General features: G+C 42.8%; 1 protein-coding gene across 1 annotated transcript in view; it reads left to right on the top strand.

Annotated features, from left to right (window-relative positions):
• The window catches only part of Slc24a3 (solute carrier family 24 member 3), a 485,462-nt gene that overhangs the window by 297,040 nt on the left and 170,708 nt on the right, over positions 1–17,714 (top strand). The window contains exon 3 of the mRNA XM_048348728.1: positions 7,794–7,870. Coding sequence (XP_048204685.1) covers positions 7,794–7,870 — 77 coding nt within the window. The remainder of the gene's footprint in view (positions 1–7,793; positions 7,871–17,714) is intronic.

Raw genomic sequence — 17,714 nt, 5'->3', positions numbered from 1 at the left:
GGGCCTCAGTTAGGAAAAGAAGTCTTAATTTCTGATTACTTCTTGGCCCCTTACCTCGATCAACTGAGAAAAGTATGTTAATTTCTAAAATGAACATTTTACTCAGCACTGGAGAAACAGAGACGAATGAACTTCCTGCAGCTTTAACCTTCACCTCCCCCCTGTGTAGTGGAAAAGCTAGAAAACAACCAAAATTTTAGGTAAGACAAGACTTTATGTATAAAAAGTTACAGGGATGCTGCAGATCATATCATCTGTGACATTACTCAGACAGGCTAGAATATACTAGAAAACAAACAGTTTTCAAATCTCAGTGGCCACAAAGATCGAAATGATTTTTGCTCATGCTGTATTATAGAATGTGTATAACAGGGCACTATGCATTCTGATATGTCATTCAAGGACCCAGGCTGATGAACATTCAACCTGAGATATGTTTTCAGGAATCTTGAAATGAGGAAATGCAAGATAGTGAGTTAGGTTTTCAAAGTGACATGTGACATGTGTCATTTTGCTCCTATTTTATTCACTAAACTAGCATGCTGGCCTCACCCAGAAATGTTTTTTGCTCATGCTGTATTATAGAATGTGTATAACAGGGCACTATGCATTCTGATATGTCATTCAAGGACCCAGGCTGATGAACATTCAACCTGAGATATGTTTTCAGGAATCTTGAAATGAGGAAATGCAAGATAGTGAGTTAGGTTTTCAAAGTGACATGTGACATGTGTCATTTTGCTCCTATTTTATTCACTAAACTAGCATGCTGGCCTCACCCAATAATGATATGATAGAAAGCAATCCTTCCAAGTCATTGGTACAAAAAGAATTGGGATATTTATGACCAACTCGAATAAGCACTAGAGTTGGGATCAATTTGTTGGAAGTTTGACAGAAATGTTATCTTTCTCAATGGCATTTCCCAGTTAGTAATTCTCTTTTGTGTTCACTTAAAAGCCACCTCCTGACAAACAGGTCTCTGTGTTCATTCACCCTTAGAGTCACTTGACATTTATTTTATTTTCATGGATTCCCCACTTGGTGTAGGTGCTGGCAATTGAAAGAAAAGATATAGGGTTCCTATCCTCAGTGAGTTCACAGTGTCCCTGAATATAAGGTACACAGGGTAAGCAAATGACTGCAGTGTGGTTGGAAAATCATTTGATGGGCGCTTGTATGCTGCACTGGGGTGCCAAAAGGAAGGCTTTGTGGGAGGCCAAGTAAATACCTCACCTGGCAGAGTGCAGACTGTTCCAGCCAGGAAAAGTGAGAGCAGCATGTTTTATTAGGGAAGGTGTGTGGTGGTGGAGAGGAAGGCAGTGTCTGACACAATAGAGTGAGGTCACCCATCACTGCAGGGAAGACTTAGGCAGCAATGGACCCCCACTTTGGGGAGCAATCCTGAGAAACCTGTCTATCAAGTTGCACTAGGTCATTTGTCATGAGAAAGAGGCTTAGATGAGAGCCTGGCTGATGGCTGCAGCAACCTGGTTTCCTTTGGTCAGACATGTTGAAAGATCTGGCCTCTTTAGGATGTGTTTGTGTCCAACCTGGGCTGCTCCTTGAGTCTGTCTAAAGATGGCATGCTTTTCCTAGCTGCATTGCTGTTCCAGACAAAACAGAAAACACTTTGACCTCTCTCTGCAAACCTCTATTTAGACTCATCAAATGCAGGCCTTATGAACATAGCCAGGAGACAGAAGCAGGATCACTGATTGCTGTTGCCTTGGAAAGGGGGAATCCATCCAATTCAGGGATCAGTTGTTTCCATGGGAACAACACTGATGCTGTTGCTGGTCCCCAGGGCTGGTGGAATGTACTGGAAAGAAAATTAAGAGAAGAAAGGGGCAGAAAGAGATTTTGAGGACTTTGAAGGTGTTTGGGCAAAGCTTGTAGATGAAACTGCTGCTTTCTCCTACATATGTAGCTGTTCCTAACATGTTACATGAGCCTGTGATTGGTCCCAACTGCCTAAATATGTATAAACACAGCTCCATGGATGAAACACTATCCTGCGGGGACAGATGCTAATGTAAGGTCGACAGTTGACAATCAGTGATTTGAATCAGTAGCAGAGAGCAATGTGCCCTATATGTGTCCCATACCAAACCAACATCTTGTTATTGTTATGAATCAGTAAGTAGTATTTCATATACACTATCTCTGTTCTTCACAGAAACCCTGCAAGAATTACATTAACATACCCATCTTCAGATGAAAGAAATAAGTTCTGTGTGGTATAGTGGAATCTGAACCTAAGTTCGATTCTTCACTACAGGCCTTTATGCAAAATAGAACAAGCTGGTCTAAGAAATTGTCAAGCTCTCAGAGACATTGAGCATCCTAGCACCAGCCTTAAGAAAAACCCTTGGTTCTTTTGGATTTGGCATGAGAAACACCCACACGAAGAATGGCATCAACACCAACAATTAACTCTGCCAAAGGCCCTGTAGGCCCCATGCTGTCTGGCCTCCTGTTTATAGAGAAGGGAAACAAGGCCAAGAAGCACTTGGGACAGTGCCCTCCAGTCCAGTTGCCACTCTGTCTCCAGAAACTCCTCTTGGAGTGTGTAGCTGTTCTGAAAACACAAGTTCCCACAAGCAAGGCACCAGAGTGTGTCATCCACGTGGATCATTTGCCTGGTCTCTGGGGAACGGACTCAGGCTGTGCTGGCAGTACTTCCCTGAGCCATTGGGCCAGCTGGGCAGAACTGACTTACGCCATTCCTGTGCTGTTTGGAGTCTATTCTGTTAGGCATTCTTTGTCCTTCTGACAATTGGTAGGCATCTGCTACGTGCTCTACATCATACTATACACTTCAACCACTGTGAACAGCCTTCAGACGACATTGTTGAGATAATCAATAGGCCCAGAGAGATGCAGTGTCCTGTCACCAAAGGCTCTGCTGGGGAGTACTGTGCATGTCCAGATCCCCAGTTGTGGATGCTTTCCTTGACTCTAGTCTGACTCTTTCCGAAGGGAGGTTCAAAGAGTTTCAGAACCATGATAAGGCAGCCCTTATCAGCCCTTGGGGTGGGGGGAACTGTGTTTTGGCAAGCGTGTGCATAGTTCACATGGAAGGGGCCTGATATAAAGGCTATGTCAAGGGCTTCCTCCTCCCCCAATAAAGCTTCTGCCCCAGTGAGTCCCTGGTGATGGAACTCTCCCTATTTTACCTTCAGTATTACCAGGATCATCTGGCAATGCTCTTGCAAGTGGATCAAGGTTGCTTCTAACAGAATGGAATTAGATTTTTATTGCAAGATTACATTACAGTTGAGCTAACTATGGTTGGAATCTTAATAGTTGGTTCCTATCATACTAGATTAAAAATGCATTGGAAGTTGATCATAACTTCCCTTCTGCACTTCTGATGTTGTGGTTCAAATCTAATTATGCAGGTGTAAATCATGAGGTCTCTTTGTTCCTACTTTTGTGTATCTCTCGTAGAGGCATCACAGCACACAGGAGTCCTAATCTGGCAGCATCCTAATCTCCCTTATGATGGTATCTGTAGGTGGGCTCTTTGGTTTTGTTTTTCAAGGCTTTAGTACATGTGGTCTAGTATGGTCCAAAATATTTATTCTTTTTTTTTTCTTCACAAGCTGTACACGAGTGCTCTGAAACCATTGTTACAATTTCAGTCCGAGCCTATAGTATTTGCTGAGAGGAGCCCTAATGTAAAGGCAAGTGGATTACGTGCAATGGATGCCAGGAGACTCCCTAGAGGGATGTTCAACCTGGTCATTCTTTCCATGATGTTATTAGTTATCCAAAGAAGAATTCCTGTTGTTTTTCTGGAAGCAAATTACTTTGAAAGCATTTGACTGACTCATTTCTGCCTTCTACACCCTTCTCCACACCACCTTCCCTACCTTCATCTCAGCCCTGGGCCAACCACATCTGTTTAAAGAAAAGTTCCCCAGGGTTCCCCCACTTGCTCTGCTTCCAGACTCTGGCATGAGCTATGCTGAAGTGGTGGCTGGCCTCACTCCATTGAAAAATTTCACACAATTTCTCATGACCTATCATGGCTTCTGATGGGGAGATACCTTTAGCCAAGGGCCAGGAGTTGCTGCTGGATCAGAGTTCAGCTCTGGAGGGCACAAGATTGAGTCACTACCAGGAAAAGATAGAGAGGAAAGTCCCTGAATTCATTTCTTAAGTCTCATCTCACATCCTTCCTGATTGGGCCATGATCTTAAGTAATGCCTCAGTGGACTTTGCTGAGCTCACTTTAGATCTTTTGGGTCCTGCTCCATCCTGTGTGCAGCCTCCAGCCTGGTCTTTCCCAGGAGGTTCGGATAAGTCCATGTAGTCTATGTGAGACTAAACTTCTACAACCAAAAAGCAAATCCTGCTTGGGTACTGCTGGCTCACACTTACAGTCCTAACTAAGGCTAAGATCTAAGGATCATGGTTCAAAGCCAGCCTAGACTCATAAATCCAAGAGACTCTTAACCCCAGTTAATCAACAAAAAGATGGAAGTGGGGATGTATCTCAAATGACAGAGTACCAGCCTTGAGCAACAAAAGCCAAGCAAGAACAGGATGCCCTGAGTTCAAACCCCATTACTAGAATGCACATACACACACACACACACACACACACACACACACACACACAAGCCAGTGGGATCCTGGTCTCACTGACTTTCATTGATCCATTTGCTGTTTGTTGATATCAAGAGGGTTCAAAATCAAAATGCCAGATTCAGAACCCAAGTTCTCACTTACTGACATACATAGTTCACTATCATCCTCAGTAACCTACCAGTGAGGTAGGAACAGTGGAGCTGATATAGACACATCACAGATGCAAATTTACACCTCTACCTTCTTTCTAACATGTGGCCTCAACTCTTTCATCTGCCATCACCAGCCCTTATTTCCTTTATTTAAAAAAATTGCCCTTATTGGTGCTTGAACTTAGGACCTTGAAATTGCTTGGCTTTGCTTACTTTGCCGGTAGTCTTATCAACTTAGTCATTCTTCCAAAAATCCATGCTGGCTTTTTGCTACTTAATTGGAGATGGAATCTCACCTTTTTTACCTGGGCTGACTTTGAATCATGATTGTCCACGTCTCAGCCTCCTAAGTAGCTAGGATTACTGGCATGAGCCATTGGCTCTCCCCTCCAGCTTGTATTTCTTACAACCACATGACTCCTTGTGTAGGAAACCTGCTGAGGAGCAAGTAAAGAATAGCTCACTGCTGAATACTTATCACAAAATGTACCTCAATCCCACCACTGTGCACCATAACTCTGCACTGGTGATAGAGCTGTCTGATAATCAGATATTTTTTTGGTTGGTGCCCTATCAGGATAGACGGCTGACTGGTTACCTGTCAGTGATAACTGTCATGATAGATATGTTCTGACACCTGCTCCAAAGGGGAAGAGACAGATTCCTAGTGGAGGACCACAGGAGCCTCATAAAGGAGCAGTGATGTCAGTGATGTGAGCTCTTGGCCATGAAGGGCAATTGGTTTTTATTAGAGACAGGGAGAGGAGACAAAGATAAGGGTGGGCACACACTCCTGGCTAATACTAAAAACTGTATAGGTAAACAAATAAGCAGAGTAAAGGTATATAAACAAGAAAGTGTAATATATGTTCCAGGTGAAAAAACATCTATGATCCCATCTAGTGGGAATTTGAGAGCACATGTGTTGCCCCCTGCTGAGCTCCTGCAATGCCTTGCTGGTAGAACTGCCCCATGAGCACCTGTGCGAGTGAATAGACACGGGGGGGGGGGGGCGGCAGGAAAGCAGGAATCTTACAGGACCATCAGTTCATATTCTCAGGCTTGTACTCCCAATACAGGAGGTGTGGGATGAGAGAGAGGTGTGGCCAGCCCCTCCTGGTGATTGCCATCCTCGTCCTATGGCAGTTCTGGGTTAAATCAGCCCGCTATCACTGTATCTCATCTTAGTACCCTGGATACCATGTATACACGTATTAGAACTAGGGAAGGGAAAGGGAATACCAAAATCGAGAGACAAAGGATAAAAAGATAAACGATTCCAAAAACATTACTTACAAAACCATTTGGTGTAAACCAACTGAACAACTCATAGAGGGGGGGAGGGAAAGGGGGATGGGGAGGTGGCGGGAGAAATGAGGGAGGAGGTAACAAGTTGAACAAGGAATGTACTCACTGCTTTACATATGAAACTGTAACCCCTCTGTACTTCACTTTGACAATAAAGGGGAAAAATTTTTTTAATTAAATTTAAAAAGGTGGGGGGGAGCAGAGTTGATAAGGCAGGGAAGGAGTTGCTGTCCTGTGTGTGGACCACAGGACTAGGCCAGAGCAGGTGAGAGTGAGATGGAAGGGAAGAAAATGAAGGGCAGCTTAGTTCAGGGGTCCTAAACTATGTAGAGTGTGTGCTCTCTTGGGCTACAGGTTCTGCTCAGAAAAACATTTTGTTTGGTTTTGTTTTTGTTGCCAGTCTTGGGGCTTGAACTCAGGGCCTGGGCACTGTCCCTGGCTTCTCTTTGCTCAAGGCTAGCATTCTGCCACTTGAGCTACAGAGCCACATCCGGCTTTTTCTATATATGTGGTGCTGAGGAATCGAACCCAGGGCTTCATGTATACGAGGCGAGCACTCTACCACAAGGCCATTTTCCCAGCCCCCAGAAAAACATTTTTTTATGGGTAACAGAATGTAAAGTGACAAAGGAAGGCTGATCATACTGAAATGAAATGTCAAAATAATTGGCAACAAATGTGTGTGATAGTAGTTGATATGTTCCTTCAGTAAACTTGAAGTCACCAGTGGTGATCTGCAAACCACTCAAGTGCTAAGGTGACAGGGAGCTGCAAGAATATAATATAGCACAGTTGGCCGTCTGTGCTCACAGGCTGCGCACCCACAGATCCAACCAGCTGACATTGAAAATGTTGTTTTAAATCTTATCTACAGAACATCTATGAACTGTTTTCTTGTCATCCCCTAGGCAACACAGTATGACAGCTGTTTACATAGTATTTACATTGTATTTGGCATTATAAATTATCTAGAGGTGATGCAAATATATGGGAAGATATGCATAGGTGTATGCAAATGCTGTGCCCATCTCTAGAAGAACTTGAACATGCACAGGGTTTTGGTATCCCGCCTAGAGTCCTGGAATTCAATCCTATAAGCATATCAAGGCACATCTTGCGTATGAATATTTCTATTAGACATTGCTTCTCCAAGTCTACTACTGTGGTTTGTCATCTATATTCTTTTTCTTGGGGTGGGGAAGGAAGTGGTGCTCATACTGAGATTCGAACTCTGGGCCTTGTGCTTGCTAGAGAGGTACTCTACTACATGAACCATATCCCTGGCCTTTCTGCTTTTAATCATTTTTCAAATTGATTCTCATATTTTATGTCTGGTCCAGCCTGAACTGTGATTCTATATTTATGCTTCCAGCACAGATGGGATGATAAGCACACACTACCATGCCTACATTTTATTAGTTGAGCTAGAATCTCATGATTTTTTTCCCCAGAGTGGCCTTGAAACATGATCCTCCTGATCACTCTCTTCTGAGTAGTTAGGGTTATAGACATGAGTCATCTTTACCAGTTGTTACCTCCATCCTTGTTTGAGGGAAATACTAAATTCTAATTTGTTTTGTGAACTCACAAATACTTTCTTTTATATTCATCCAAATTCTTAGATGTCATATTAAAACCAAGAGTCTAAACTGAGGTTTATGATGTGGTCCTAGACCTCCAGCATTGAAAATGTTGCCCTCTATACTGAGTTAGTTTTCTTTCTCTGTCCTTTAGCCCTGCACGAATTCCCCAGTGACATCTTCAGCAATGAGGAGAGAAGACAGGGAGCAGTGGTCCTGCACGTGCTCTGCGTAAGTACCTTTTCCCTGCCTCTGCCTGGATGGCTCATGGGGTGGAGGTATATGGGCAGTTGAAGTGCCCACAAGGACATCTCTCTCCCTCCTGCCAACACATCTGATAAGGGTCCTTGGAACTCTGTAGGGGAGCATCTCCAAATGCAGTATCTCTTACAGCGCATCAACTCATGATCTGAAAGACATTTGTATTCCCTCTGTGTTATTGCTCCGCTGTAGACTCCAAAGACAAAGGGACTTGTTCTCACTGTTTACTCTGATTCTCTCTTTGCTCGCACCACCCTCTTGGAGACTCCTTTTCAAACACAGTATTTCCCCTGAATATGCTTTACTTTTTCTCCACGTGACCTGCCATTATGTTGTTGTCTGTTGACCTCACTCATGTATAAACCTTTTGGAGAACACAGACTTTGTTTTGTTTCTGGTTTCACCTCCACCCCTATTCATGGCACATGTTAAGGGGGGAAAAATGTTTGCTAAATCCATGGGTTAAATATGATGACAACTGGCATAGTATCTAGCACAAAGCAGATGATCAGTAAGAGTTTGTTCCCTTCCTTGTAATTCCATCATTGCCCCAGCATCTTCCCTGGGGCCTCCCCAGTGCGGCAGCCTCCAGGAGTCAGACTTCTCTGTGGCAGTCTGGGGCTCAGAACGGGCAAGGTACAGCAAGCATGGAAGAAGTTTCTTGACCTTTTGTGACTTGGCCTTGGAGATTACACAGTGTCATTTCCATTGTATTCCTTGCAGCTACAAGCCCAAGATGAAAAGAAGAGGACATGAAGTTTGTTTGCGGTCTATACATATAGACAGTCAGGCCAACCTGGGGTCTGAGGCTCTGGAGACAGATCAGACATGAGGCTCCCATCTGCTGTCCTTGCTTTTTGTGTGGCTTCTAATAATATGGTTTACCTCGCTTTACCCATAAACCACTTGATCTTGGTTCACTTCCAGGTCAAAGCAATCAAATCTTCTACAACATTCCCCACAGGGTGGGGATGTGACAGCATTAGATGTCTCCTTTAAGCGAAGAAACTCTAAAATTATCAGGTAGCTAGTAACACTGGAGCCCTGTCACTCCTCCTTGCCCTTCCAGAGAGGTGCGTACACTGAGCAATGAATACAGATGCCACTTGTGGCACCACAGAGGCTCCTCTGTCACTAGACTGAGGAGTCCCAGGCACTGAGTGGAATCCAGAATTCCCGGGTAGCCATTAGTACCCTGCTGCCTTGACATGTGAGATATGCTATTTCTACAACACCCCCAATCACTGTGGGCTTTCATCCTCCCAGAGCAGCACTGTGGCCTGCAGCTGGCAGCACCTTTTCTCCTCACCTCACCACCCCCCCAGCTAAAGGCCAAGTAACCTGCATTTTCTTTGCTCTTCATGACCCCAGGGTACCCAGGAATACCTCTGCGGCCTATGCTAATGTCATTCCACATAAGCATGAAGGCAAACTGGGTAGGAATAGGTAATACAGCCCTCAGGTGCATCCTTACAAGAGTAGCCATCGGTCTGCAGATCATTTCTTTGGCATATCCCATGCTACTCTTAGTCCATACCTTGAGCCCCTTCACTTTAAGATCTACACGGCAGAATTCTCCACCCCAATACCCCCAAACCTAGACCTATCTACCCTGGCCCCCATTCAGTGTCTACTTCTTGGGAGGGGGGGGGCGGTAAGAAACTCAGATGAAAAGGTTTAAATTTGCTACTTAGGCTCCACTTACATATGTATTGTCCACAACAGAAACAAGTGGGCCAGTAAGGGTGGAAAATGTCTTTCCTATATGGCAAAGACAAATGTGACAGTGAACTTTGATGTATCCAGAGTCGAGGTGCAACTCTAACCCACTTTAGCCTCTTACATCGAGACATAAGCCTCATAAGAGAAGCCAGTTTGTACCATTTTCAGCTCATTGAACAACTAAAGTTACATATTTATTTGTACAATACAGGATTCATTTTATCCCCATTCACTAATCATGCCAACCAACATATTCAAGATGTTCAAGAATCATTCAATGAACATCATTGGCTGTAAGAACAACTATAACAGCAAACTGAATTTTAGGAACCAATGGGAAACTGATGAGTGCATGAGTCAAAATTGCAAGAAGCTAAATACAAACTTTCTGAACTCTCCTGTCTAGAAAAAAATATCTCTGAGCCCCGCAATGAGATAGTGTTGTGCTAGATGGTTGAAACACCCTCCTCTAGCATCTTATGAAGACAACCACTTGTGGTCAGTACCTGCCATGTACTAAGTGCTTCGAATGATGTATGACTGCTGTGGGTGCTCGGAGAAGGTACAAAGGGGGTGCTCACCTTGAAGGATGGCTAGGAAGGCAGTTTCCAAAGGAGAAAGGAGAAAAGGGTTTGTCCCGGCAGGAGTGGAAAATAGCCATGCTAATGGATGCATGGGTGTGAGGGGCCAGGGAGTAACAGCATCTGAGGACAGATCTGCTGGAGGAGCAGTGAGGTGGAGAAGATAGTAAGGGAGATGGAGAAGCACCATGAGGACAGTTGTCTGCTATGAGTTAGACCGGGATAGGAGCATCTTTCTGATCTCACCATTCCTCAGCCATCCTCCTTGCCAAAGGCTAAGGCTGGTCAGAGGTGTTCTTCCTTCCTGAGAAAGGCCTCAGTAAGCTGAGGAAAACGTTCTGGGCCATTTGGGTAGGAGGCCAAAAAGTCCAAGATACCATGAGGAATGCCAGAGGCCTGGTGAGTGTCTATTCAGACGTGCTTGTCAGCACTTCACTATCATCCTTGGGATGATGTCTTGGGATACAGATGATTCTGGGGGCTCCTGGCCCAATCCTCTCGATCTCAAGTGTCCAGACTTGCTTCTGTTTTTCTATCATATGAATACCTATCTCCATTGTATATGATTTGTGGAACTAAAATATCCATTTTGAGCTCAACTTGCCAAACACTATAGTTTTAATTTCCCTTTGGATCTCTCTGTTTTTGTGGATATAATCCTTAAACCCTGAGACTGCATTTCAAAAAGAGGATTCCATTCCTTCCAACAGTCCTTTGTGGGTATGTTGCTTATGAGGGGCTGGGGGGAATCCATGATCTGTATGATTTTTTTCAACAACGAATATGGGCTTTGAAGTTTGCTTTATATCCCATTTTTCAAGACAGTGAGATAATAAAGGCTGGATTTCTTATCAGTGAAGAAATTTTTACCCATATAAACTCATTGAGGCTCCCCCTACTACAGAGAGAAGCCTGTGAATAATTTTCTGGAATTGTGATTTGTTTGTGATTTATAAATATCTTGCAGAATTTTGCTAATTACCCTGTATGACATGAATAGCTGAATCTTTGAGATTATCAGCCAAGCTGTTTCTTTTTTAATTTCAGTAAAAGAAGCTTTAAATAATCAATATTTGAGGTTCTCAAAATCAATGTGGGAAGCTGTGTACTCTTAATAGACCAAACCCCACAGCAGGAATAAATACACTCTCTGCACCTTGTCAGCTTTCAAAAAGTGTCTTCCTAAGCTTTGAGGCTTCTTTTTCCACTTTAATATAATTCCTTTCTTCCAGCAGGCAGATATTTCTGTGCTTGTATGAATGGTGGTTTGAAAGTGTCACACACCTGACAAGTCTCTCCTTTACTAAGACAAATTCTTGTTAAATGAGTTTATTTAGAAAAGGGCTGCTAACTAGTTCTATACTTCTAGTACTGTCAGTTGGCATGATGGGGAAAGAACGATCAATATGAGGAGCTAGGGGTATAGCTCAATGATAGAGTGCTTGGCTGGCTTGTAGGGGACCCCAACTTTTATCTCCAGCACCAAAAGGAAGAGAGAGAAGGAGGGAGGGGAGAGAGAGGGAAGAAAAGTTTCAGTGAGAATGTTCTTTATGTGCATCTTCATATTTTAAAACCTAGACCTGCTCCAAACACTCCCAGGATTTTCATAGGAAGCTTACCAGAGGGATTTTCATAGGAACTCACCAAGAAGGATTTTTTTTTCCTTCTGAGCTGTTAGAGTGCCTACTATCTGGACCCCCTCTGGTCTCTCAAAACAGCAAACATGATGCCTCAACTCTATGGGAAATTCCTGGCCATCTACTTTAACCCATTCTGTCCACCAGTGGAAACCACGTTGTTTACATGTCCCACTTCACCTCTATTCAGTGTGCAGTAACCATTAGGGGCTTGCAGGTAATAAAGAAAGTGGGCTCCATGAGGGTGGGTCATTCTAGAAGTCCAGATATGATTCCTGTGCTGCCCATCAACCAGGACTTCTGCAGATGGAGGCCCTCCCTCCAGGAATGATAGGGAGGGACTACTGATGCTACTTCTTTGATGTCCCCCTTGGATGATATGCAGAGCTGGATCCCAAGATTGGTGATATCCCCAGACCTCTCTCCTGTGGTCCATGTTTTTTCCTTCCTCCCCAATCCCAAAGAACTCAGGAAATTGGGGACATTTACATGGTGGGATTTGATCTACATTCTCTTATTCTCATATCAGCTTTTAAATGTTAGCTGGTTTATGTGTTAGGATTCCATTGTGACTTAACCTTGCTCCCCAAACTGCAGAGTAAACCGGATGGCATTAGTGGGATAGAAAAAGATAAAAGCCATTGGAAATAGGGGAGGATACAATATATTTAAATAGTGTCCTCTGTCTGGTTTTGTGGCTTGTGCATGTATATGACCAGTTTTCTCTATTTTGTGTTATTCCCAGCCTAGCATGGTACCCAAAATACCTGACACTCGTCTCTCCCTGTACAACTTCTGTTTTCTTCAGAGATGTGTTTCTGCTCCATTCTAGCCCTGACTCTACTTGGTAACTCTTCTATGCCCTGCTTGATTACTACCTAATAGCACCTGTTCATTTCTTCATTCACAGCTCCCCAAAGTCTCACACTGGCTCATTGTTTTTCTGCCTGGCCATGGGTCACTAGTCTATATGGGCTGACTGACCTCCCTGAGTTAGGTCTGAACTTTTCAGCAAAACTGAATCATACAGCTTCCTTCCAGAGGCCTAAAGGGTGGAACAGTTCCCAGAATGGGAGACCAAGCTCTGCAACACAGCCTCCTCTGTCTCAAGCAGAGTTCTTCAAAGAGCTGGGCCCAAGTGAGTCTCTTCCCAGGCCCAAGAAGGAGGGGTTCCCTGGCTCCCAGCTTTTTCCTGGACATTTTTTGAGCAAAGGGGAAGCAGCTTTGCTTTGGAAGGGATTTCACCAAGTAAATAGATGTCACTTCCAGTTATTTCTGCTGTTTAATTTTGATATCTTGAAAATGGTTTGCCTGAAAGTGCTCCTCTGGGTCAAGATTGCTTTTGTGAAGAGGCAAATAATGAATGTATTGAGGCATTACCTGATTGTTAGGAAACAGAAGGGAAGTGTGGACAGCTTCCCACATCCTTCTCCAAGGGACAAAGAAGGCCCCTTCCCAGCTCCCACCTTCCCTAACAGTCTAAGCTCACAATCCACCTCAGCCTCAGAACTTCTTGTCTTCCCAGGACAACTCCTCTGTTTCTAGAACTCAAAGCTCCCCTGTAGACCATCCTAAACCATGTCCTCCCAACAGAACCTTCTTTGCTGATTATATTCACTAGTCTTAATATGGTATTCACTGGCCATAGGTGAAGAACTGTTTTTGTAACTGAGATTTGAACTCAGGGCTTGTGTTTGCATAGTTTGCTTGCTTGCTAGACTGATGCACTACCACCTAAGCTATGCTTCCAACCTGGTTTATCTTTTTGTGAGGAGGGATTTCATAGTGTAATTATTATTACAAGTATATTTAAGTAGTTGTACAAAGAGGTTACCATTTAGCATATCAGTTTATGAGTGTAATGCATCTTGATCGATATCACTCCTTTCTCCATTCTCCAGCCTGGCTTTTTACTAGCTAATTGGAGATGGGAGCTAGTGACCTCTTCTGTCATAGATGACTTGGTCCCATGATCCTTCAGACCTTAGCCTCCTGAGTAGCTAGGATTACAGGCCTGAGTCCTTGTTGCCCAGCATTGTTTCATTTTAATTAGTATAAATGCAAATTGCCACATGCCACTGGGATTACCCTAGGAGGCCTAGTGATGAATTCTAACTCAGCATCTTGCTTCCCTTGCCTTATTGTCTACTTGAAATCAAGAAGCAGAGATGGTCACGAAGCAGGGTTGCCAGCAGATGCTCTGCTTCTTTATTGGGTCCTCTTGAGGGATGGTCTGTGCTTGGCTGTTCCAACAAGCAAGATGCAGAAGAGGCACTGCCAGGCTATTGGGCTTACAGAGTGGAGGGTAGCCTATAATATGCTGGGAGGAAGAAGGTCACCTAAGATATGAGCTAGTAAAATGTATCTATTACCAACCAACTCAGTGCTTTAGACAAATCCCTGAGCTTCTCCTGGCCTCAGTTTACAAATCTATAAAGTGAAGCTTGTGATAGATGCTCAGTAAGTGTGAGAATTTTTGGTCTTCACATTCTTCTAACCCCATACCTCAGAAAAAGCAGATGTTTAAGCTGTCACATGATGGGTGCCAGGTGTAGTCAGATACAGCCACTGTTCCTGTGAGCAGCAGGACAGTGTGCCATTGAATGCCTCTGTGACTGGTGTTTCCATCAAGTCTGGGGCTTAGAACAGGGTCCTGCAAATCTAATTTTTGTGTTTGTAATTGACAGATAATAATTATCTGAATTTCTGAAGAACAGTGGGATATTTCCTTATGCATACATTGTAGAAGACCAAATTGGGCAGATTAAGATATCCATCATCACATATCCCATATGCGTCATTTCTTTGTGATGAGAACATTTAAAATCCCCTGGGCAGGGTGGTGGGGAGGAAGGCTGGGAATATACCCCAGTGGCAGAGAGTTTGCCTAACAAACAAATCTGGGTTTGATCCTTAGTACTGATGAATGATTACATGAACAAACAAGTAAATATAATCCACTCTTAGCAATTTGAGATATGCAATTCATCATCATTAACCACAAAACAGGCAAATAAGAAATGAAACTCTTTGCTAACAATGTGATCTTATGCAGAGGCAACTAAAATCTCTAAAATCTCCAGCCCAGATTGTTAGAACCAAAAAATTGCAAAGTTACAATTTACAGAATCAATGTAGGAAAACAAGTAGCACTTTCACATAGTAAAATCTGAAAAAAGAAATTACAAGAACAATCTCTTTTACGATCACATTAATAAAATAAGTTGAGAGTAAATTTAGCCAAGGGGACCTATATGGTCCAGTCAGAAAGGTCCCAGCAATAATTCACACTCTGGGCAAATGTGTTTAGTTAAGGGATTTCACCCTGGAAGAGAAATAAAAAAAAAAAAGATTAGAACAGCTTGTGGAATTTGCTGTTTACTCTTGGAAAAGTGCTGAGCATGTCCTTAATTTGTCAGTGTCAACACAAAGCTAAAACTGGTGTCCAGAGAGGATTAGCACAAAGAGAGTAACATTGTGTTTTGGTGGGATCTTCAGCCACCCCCATCCCTTCTTGCCCATGAGATTTCATTCAGAAAGCCTACATCAAATCATTAGGTCCCATATGCTCCCTGTATGCTTGCTGGTGGATTCCTATCCCAGCGCCCCTAAGGCGGATATGAAGTGTGATAGTTTAGAGTATGCACTTTCAATGATACACACCTCCATTTTAGTCCTGGCTTTTTTACTTATTAGCCTACAGTCATAGGCAAACCACTCAGTTTCCTTATCTTTCACTGAAGACAAACACAGCAACGATGTCATCAGATGTCTTTGTAAGATGCCTGAGATCAGGTTTTGGTGCTCTCGACACAGTTTCTGGCACTGAGTAGAGCATACTGCAGCCTGTACTCACTTAGTACTTGCCAGTTGTATGTGCTCACCCAGTCACCAACTCCCAGTACCTCCTTCCAGTTCTGGATGTTTTCTGTTCCCTAAAGCCCACTCTTCCAGCAGACAGTCTCTGAGTTCCAGAATTCAACAGCTCTGGAAGCAGCCCTTTGTCAGAAATGTCTTTTATGGTAAATAAATATCTCAGTTCCTTTATTCCTCAGTTGCACCAACCAAATATATGCTGTACACTGTTTTCTAGCATTCCCTGCAGTAGTAAGTGCTACAGATCATTCTGATAACTTGTTCTTTAACATACCATTTTGTTTGTTTTTGCACCAGTACTGGGAGATTGGACTCGGGGACTTGCATTCTTGCTTGGCTTTTTTTTTGCTCAAGGATGATACTCTACCACTTGAGCCTAACTTCCATTTCTGGCTTCTTGCTGGAATTGGAGAAAAGCGTCTCATGGACTTTTCTTCCCAGGATGGCTTTGAACCACACTCCTCAGTGCTCAGCCTAACACACCTTAACTAGAAGCCTTTTGTCTGACACTTTAGGGATCTCCTCAATTTAGTGACTTGAACTGTGAGATCTTGATACTGAGTTTCAGTACTGAGGCCCAGATTCATCAGGCATCATCTGTCTTCTTACTATGTAAATAAGGCTCTACTCTCAAACCCAGGAGACTAAAGGAGATACAGAATTCTGAGACCTGAGTTCTTTCCACACATGCAAAGGAAAAAAAGGTCTGGTGTAAGTCATTCTGTCTTGTCATCATTTCAGCTCATGTCCTGAACCTAAAGCAAGATAGAAAGCAGTTTGAGGAAGAGGAGGAATGGAATAAGGGGAGGGGGGATGAATTTGTTCAGAGAGCACTGTGTGCATATATGCAGATATCACAGTGAAATCTCCTGTTAAAATATATGTTAACTAAAAATAATTCTATAAATGTACATATAATACCCAGTGTACCAAAGTCAGTTACAGTAACATCAGGGGTTAAAACCATGGGGAAGAAAGACAAAAGAAAAAGGCATGATTTCATAGGATACGTTGAAAATAACAACAACAAAGATAAACCGCTTATTTCAAAATCTTGTAGTTCTTTTCACTTAGGATCATCTTATGTGATCATATATACATTGCTATTGAGCTATTATACCCCTCTGCTAGGATTATCCTAGACAAGTACTAATTGTTTTCAATGAGTGAAACCATAGAGTTTATGTTTCTCTGGGTCTGGCTCACTTCACTTAGTATGATTTTTTTCCAAGTCTTTTCATTTCCTCACAAATGGGGCCCAAGTCATTCCTTTTAATAGATGTGTAGAATTCCACTGTGTATATGTACCACATTTTCTTGATCCATTCATACATTGGGTGTAGTATGTATGTTTATTGGAACGAGGGAAAGGGAACACCAAAATGGAGAGACAAAGGGTAAAAGGTGAACCAATGCAACAGCAATACTTACAAGACAATGTGCTATAAACCAACTGCACAACTCAGGGGAGGGCAGGAAGGGAACCAGGGAGGGGAGAATATTGGAGAAAAAATGAAGAAGGAGATAACAAGTTTGATAAGAAATGTACGCACTGCCTTATGTATGTAACTGTAACCCCTCTGTACATTATTTTGACAATTAAAAAAAGAAAAAAAAGAATTCAAATGATGATTTAAAAAAAGAAGGCAGTTTAAGGAATGAACTTTGAGTAGGTGGTTTCAGAGTTAATTTTATGAGAGCCCAAATGAAAGTAGCAGAGAGATAGTTTTGTGTTTTAGCTCATTTCTTTCCTGCAGTAGAGCATTTGCACATTGCTTAGATACTGAATATTTACGTATGCTATCCACAGCATGCTCAACTCCCTCCCCATTTTTATGTTATTTGTCTAACTTATTATTTGATCCACCTGTTTAACACTCCAATATTTATTTTGTTTTTATTTTTATATAGTAAATAAACTGTGAGATGACATTGGCTATCCCAGAAACCACTGGCAGATAATAGATAATATAGTTATCTGTAGACTACTTACAACCT

This window comes from Perognathus longimembris, chromosome 6 (assembly GCF_023159225.1).
Source record: "Perognathus longimembris pacificus isolate PPM17 chromosome 6, ASM2315922v1, whole genome shotgun sequence".
NCBI lineage: Eukaryota > Metazoa > Chordata > Mammalia > Rodentia > Heteromyidae > Perognathus > Perognathus longimembris.
The sequence above is the reverse complement of the archived record's forward strand: the minus strand, read 5'-3'. Positions and strand labels throughout refer to the sequence as shown.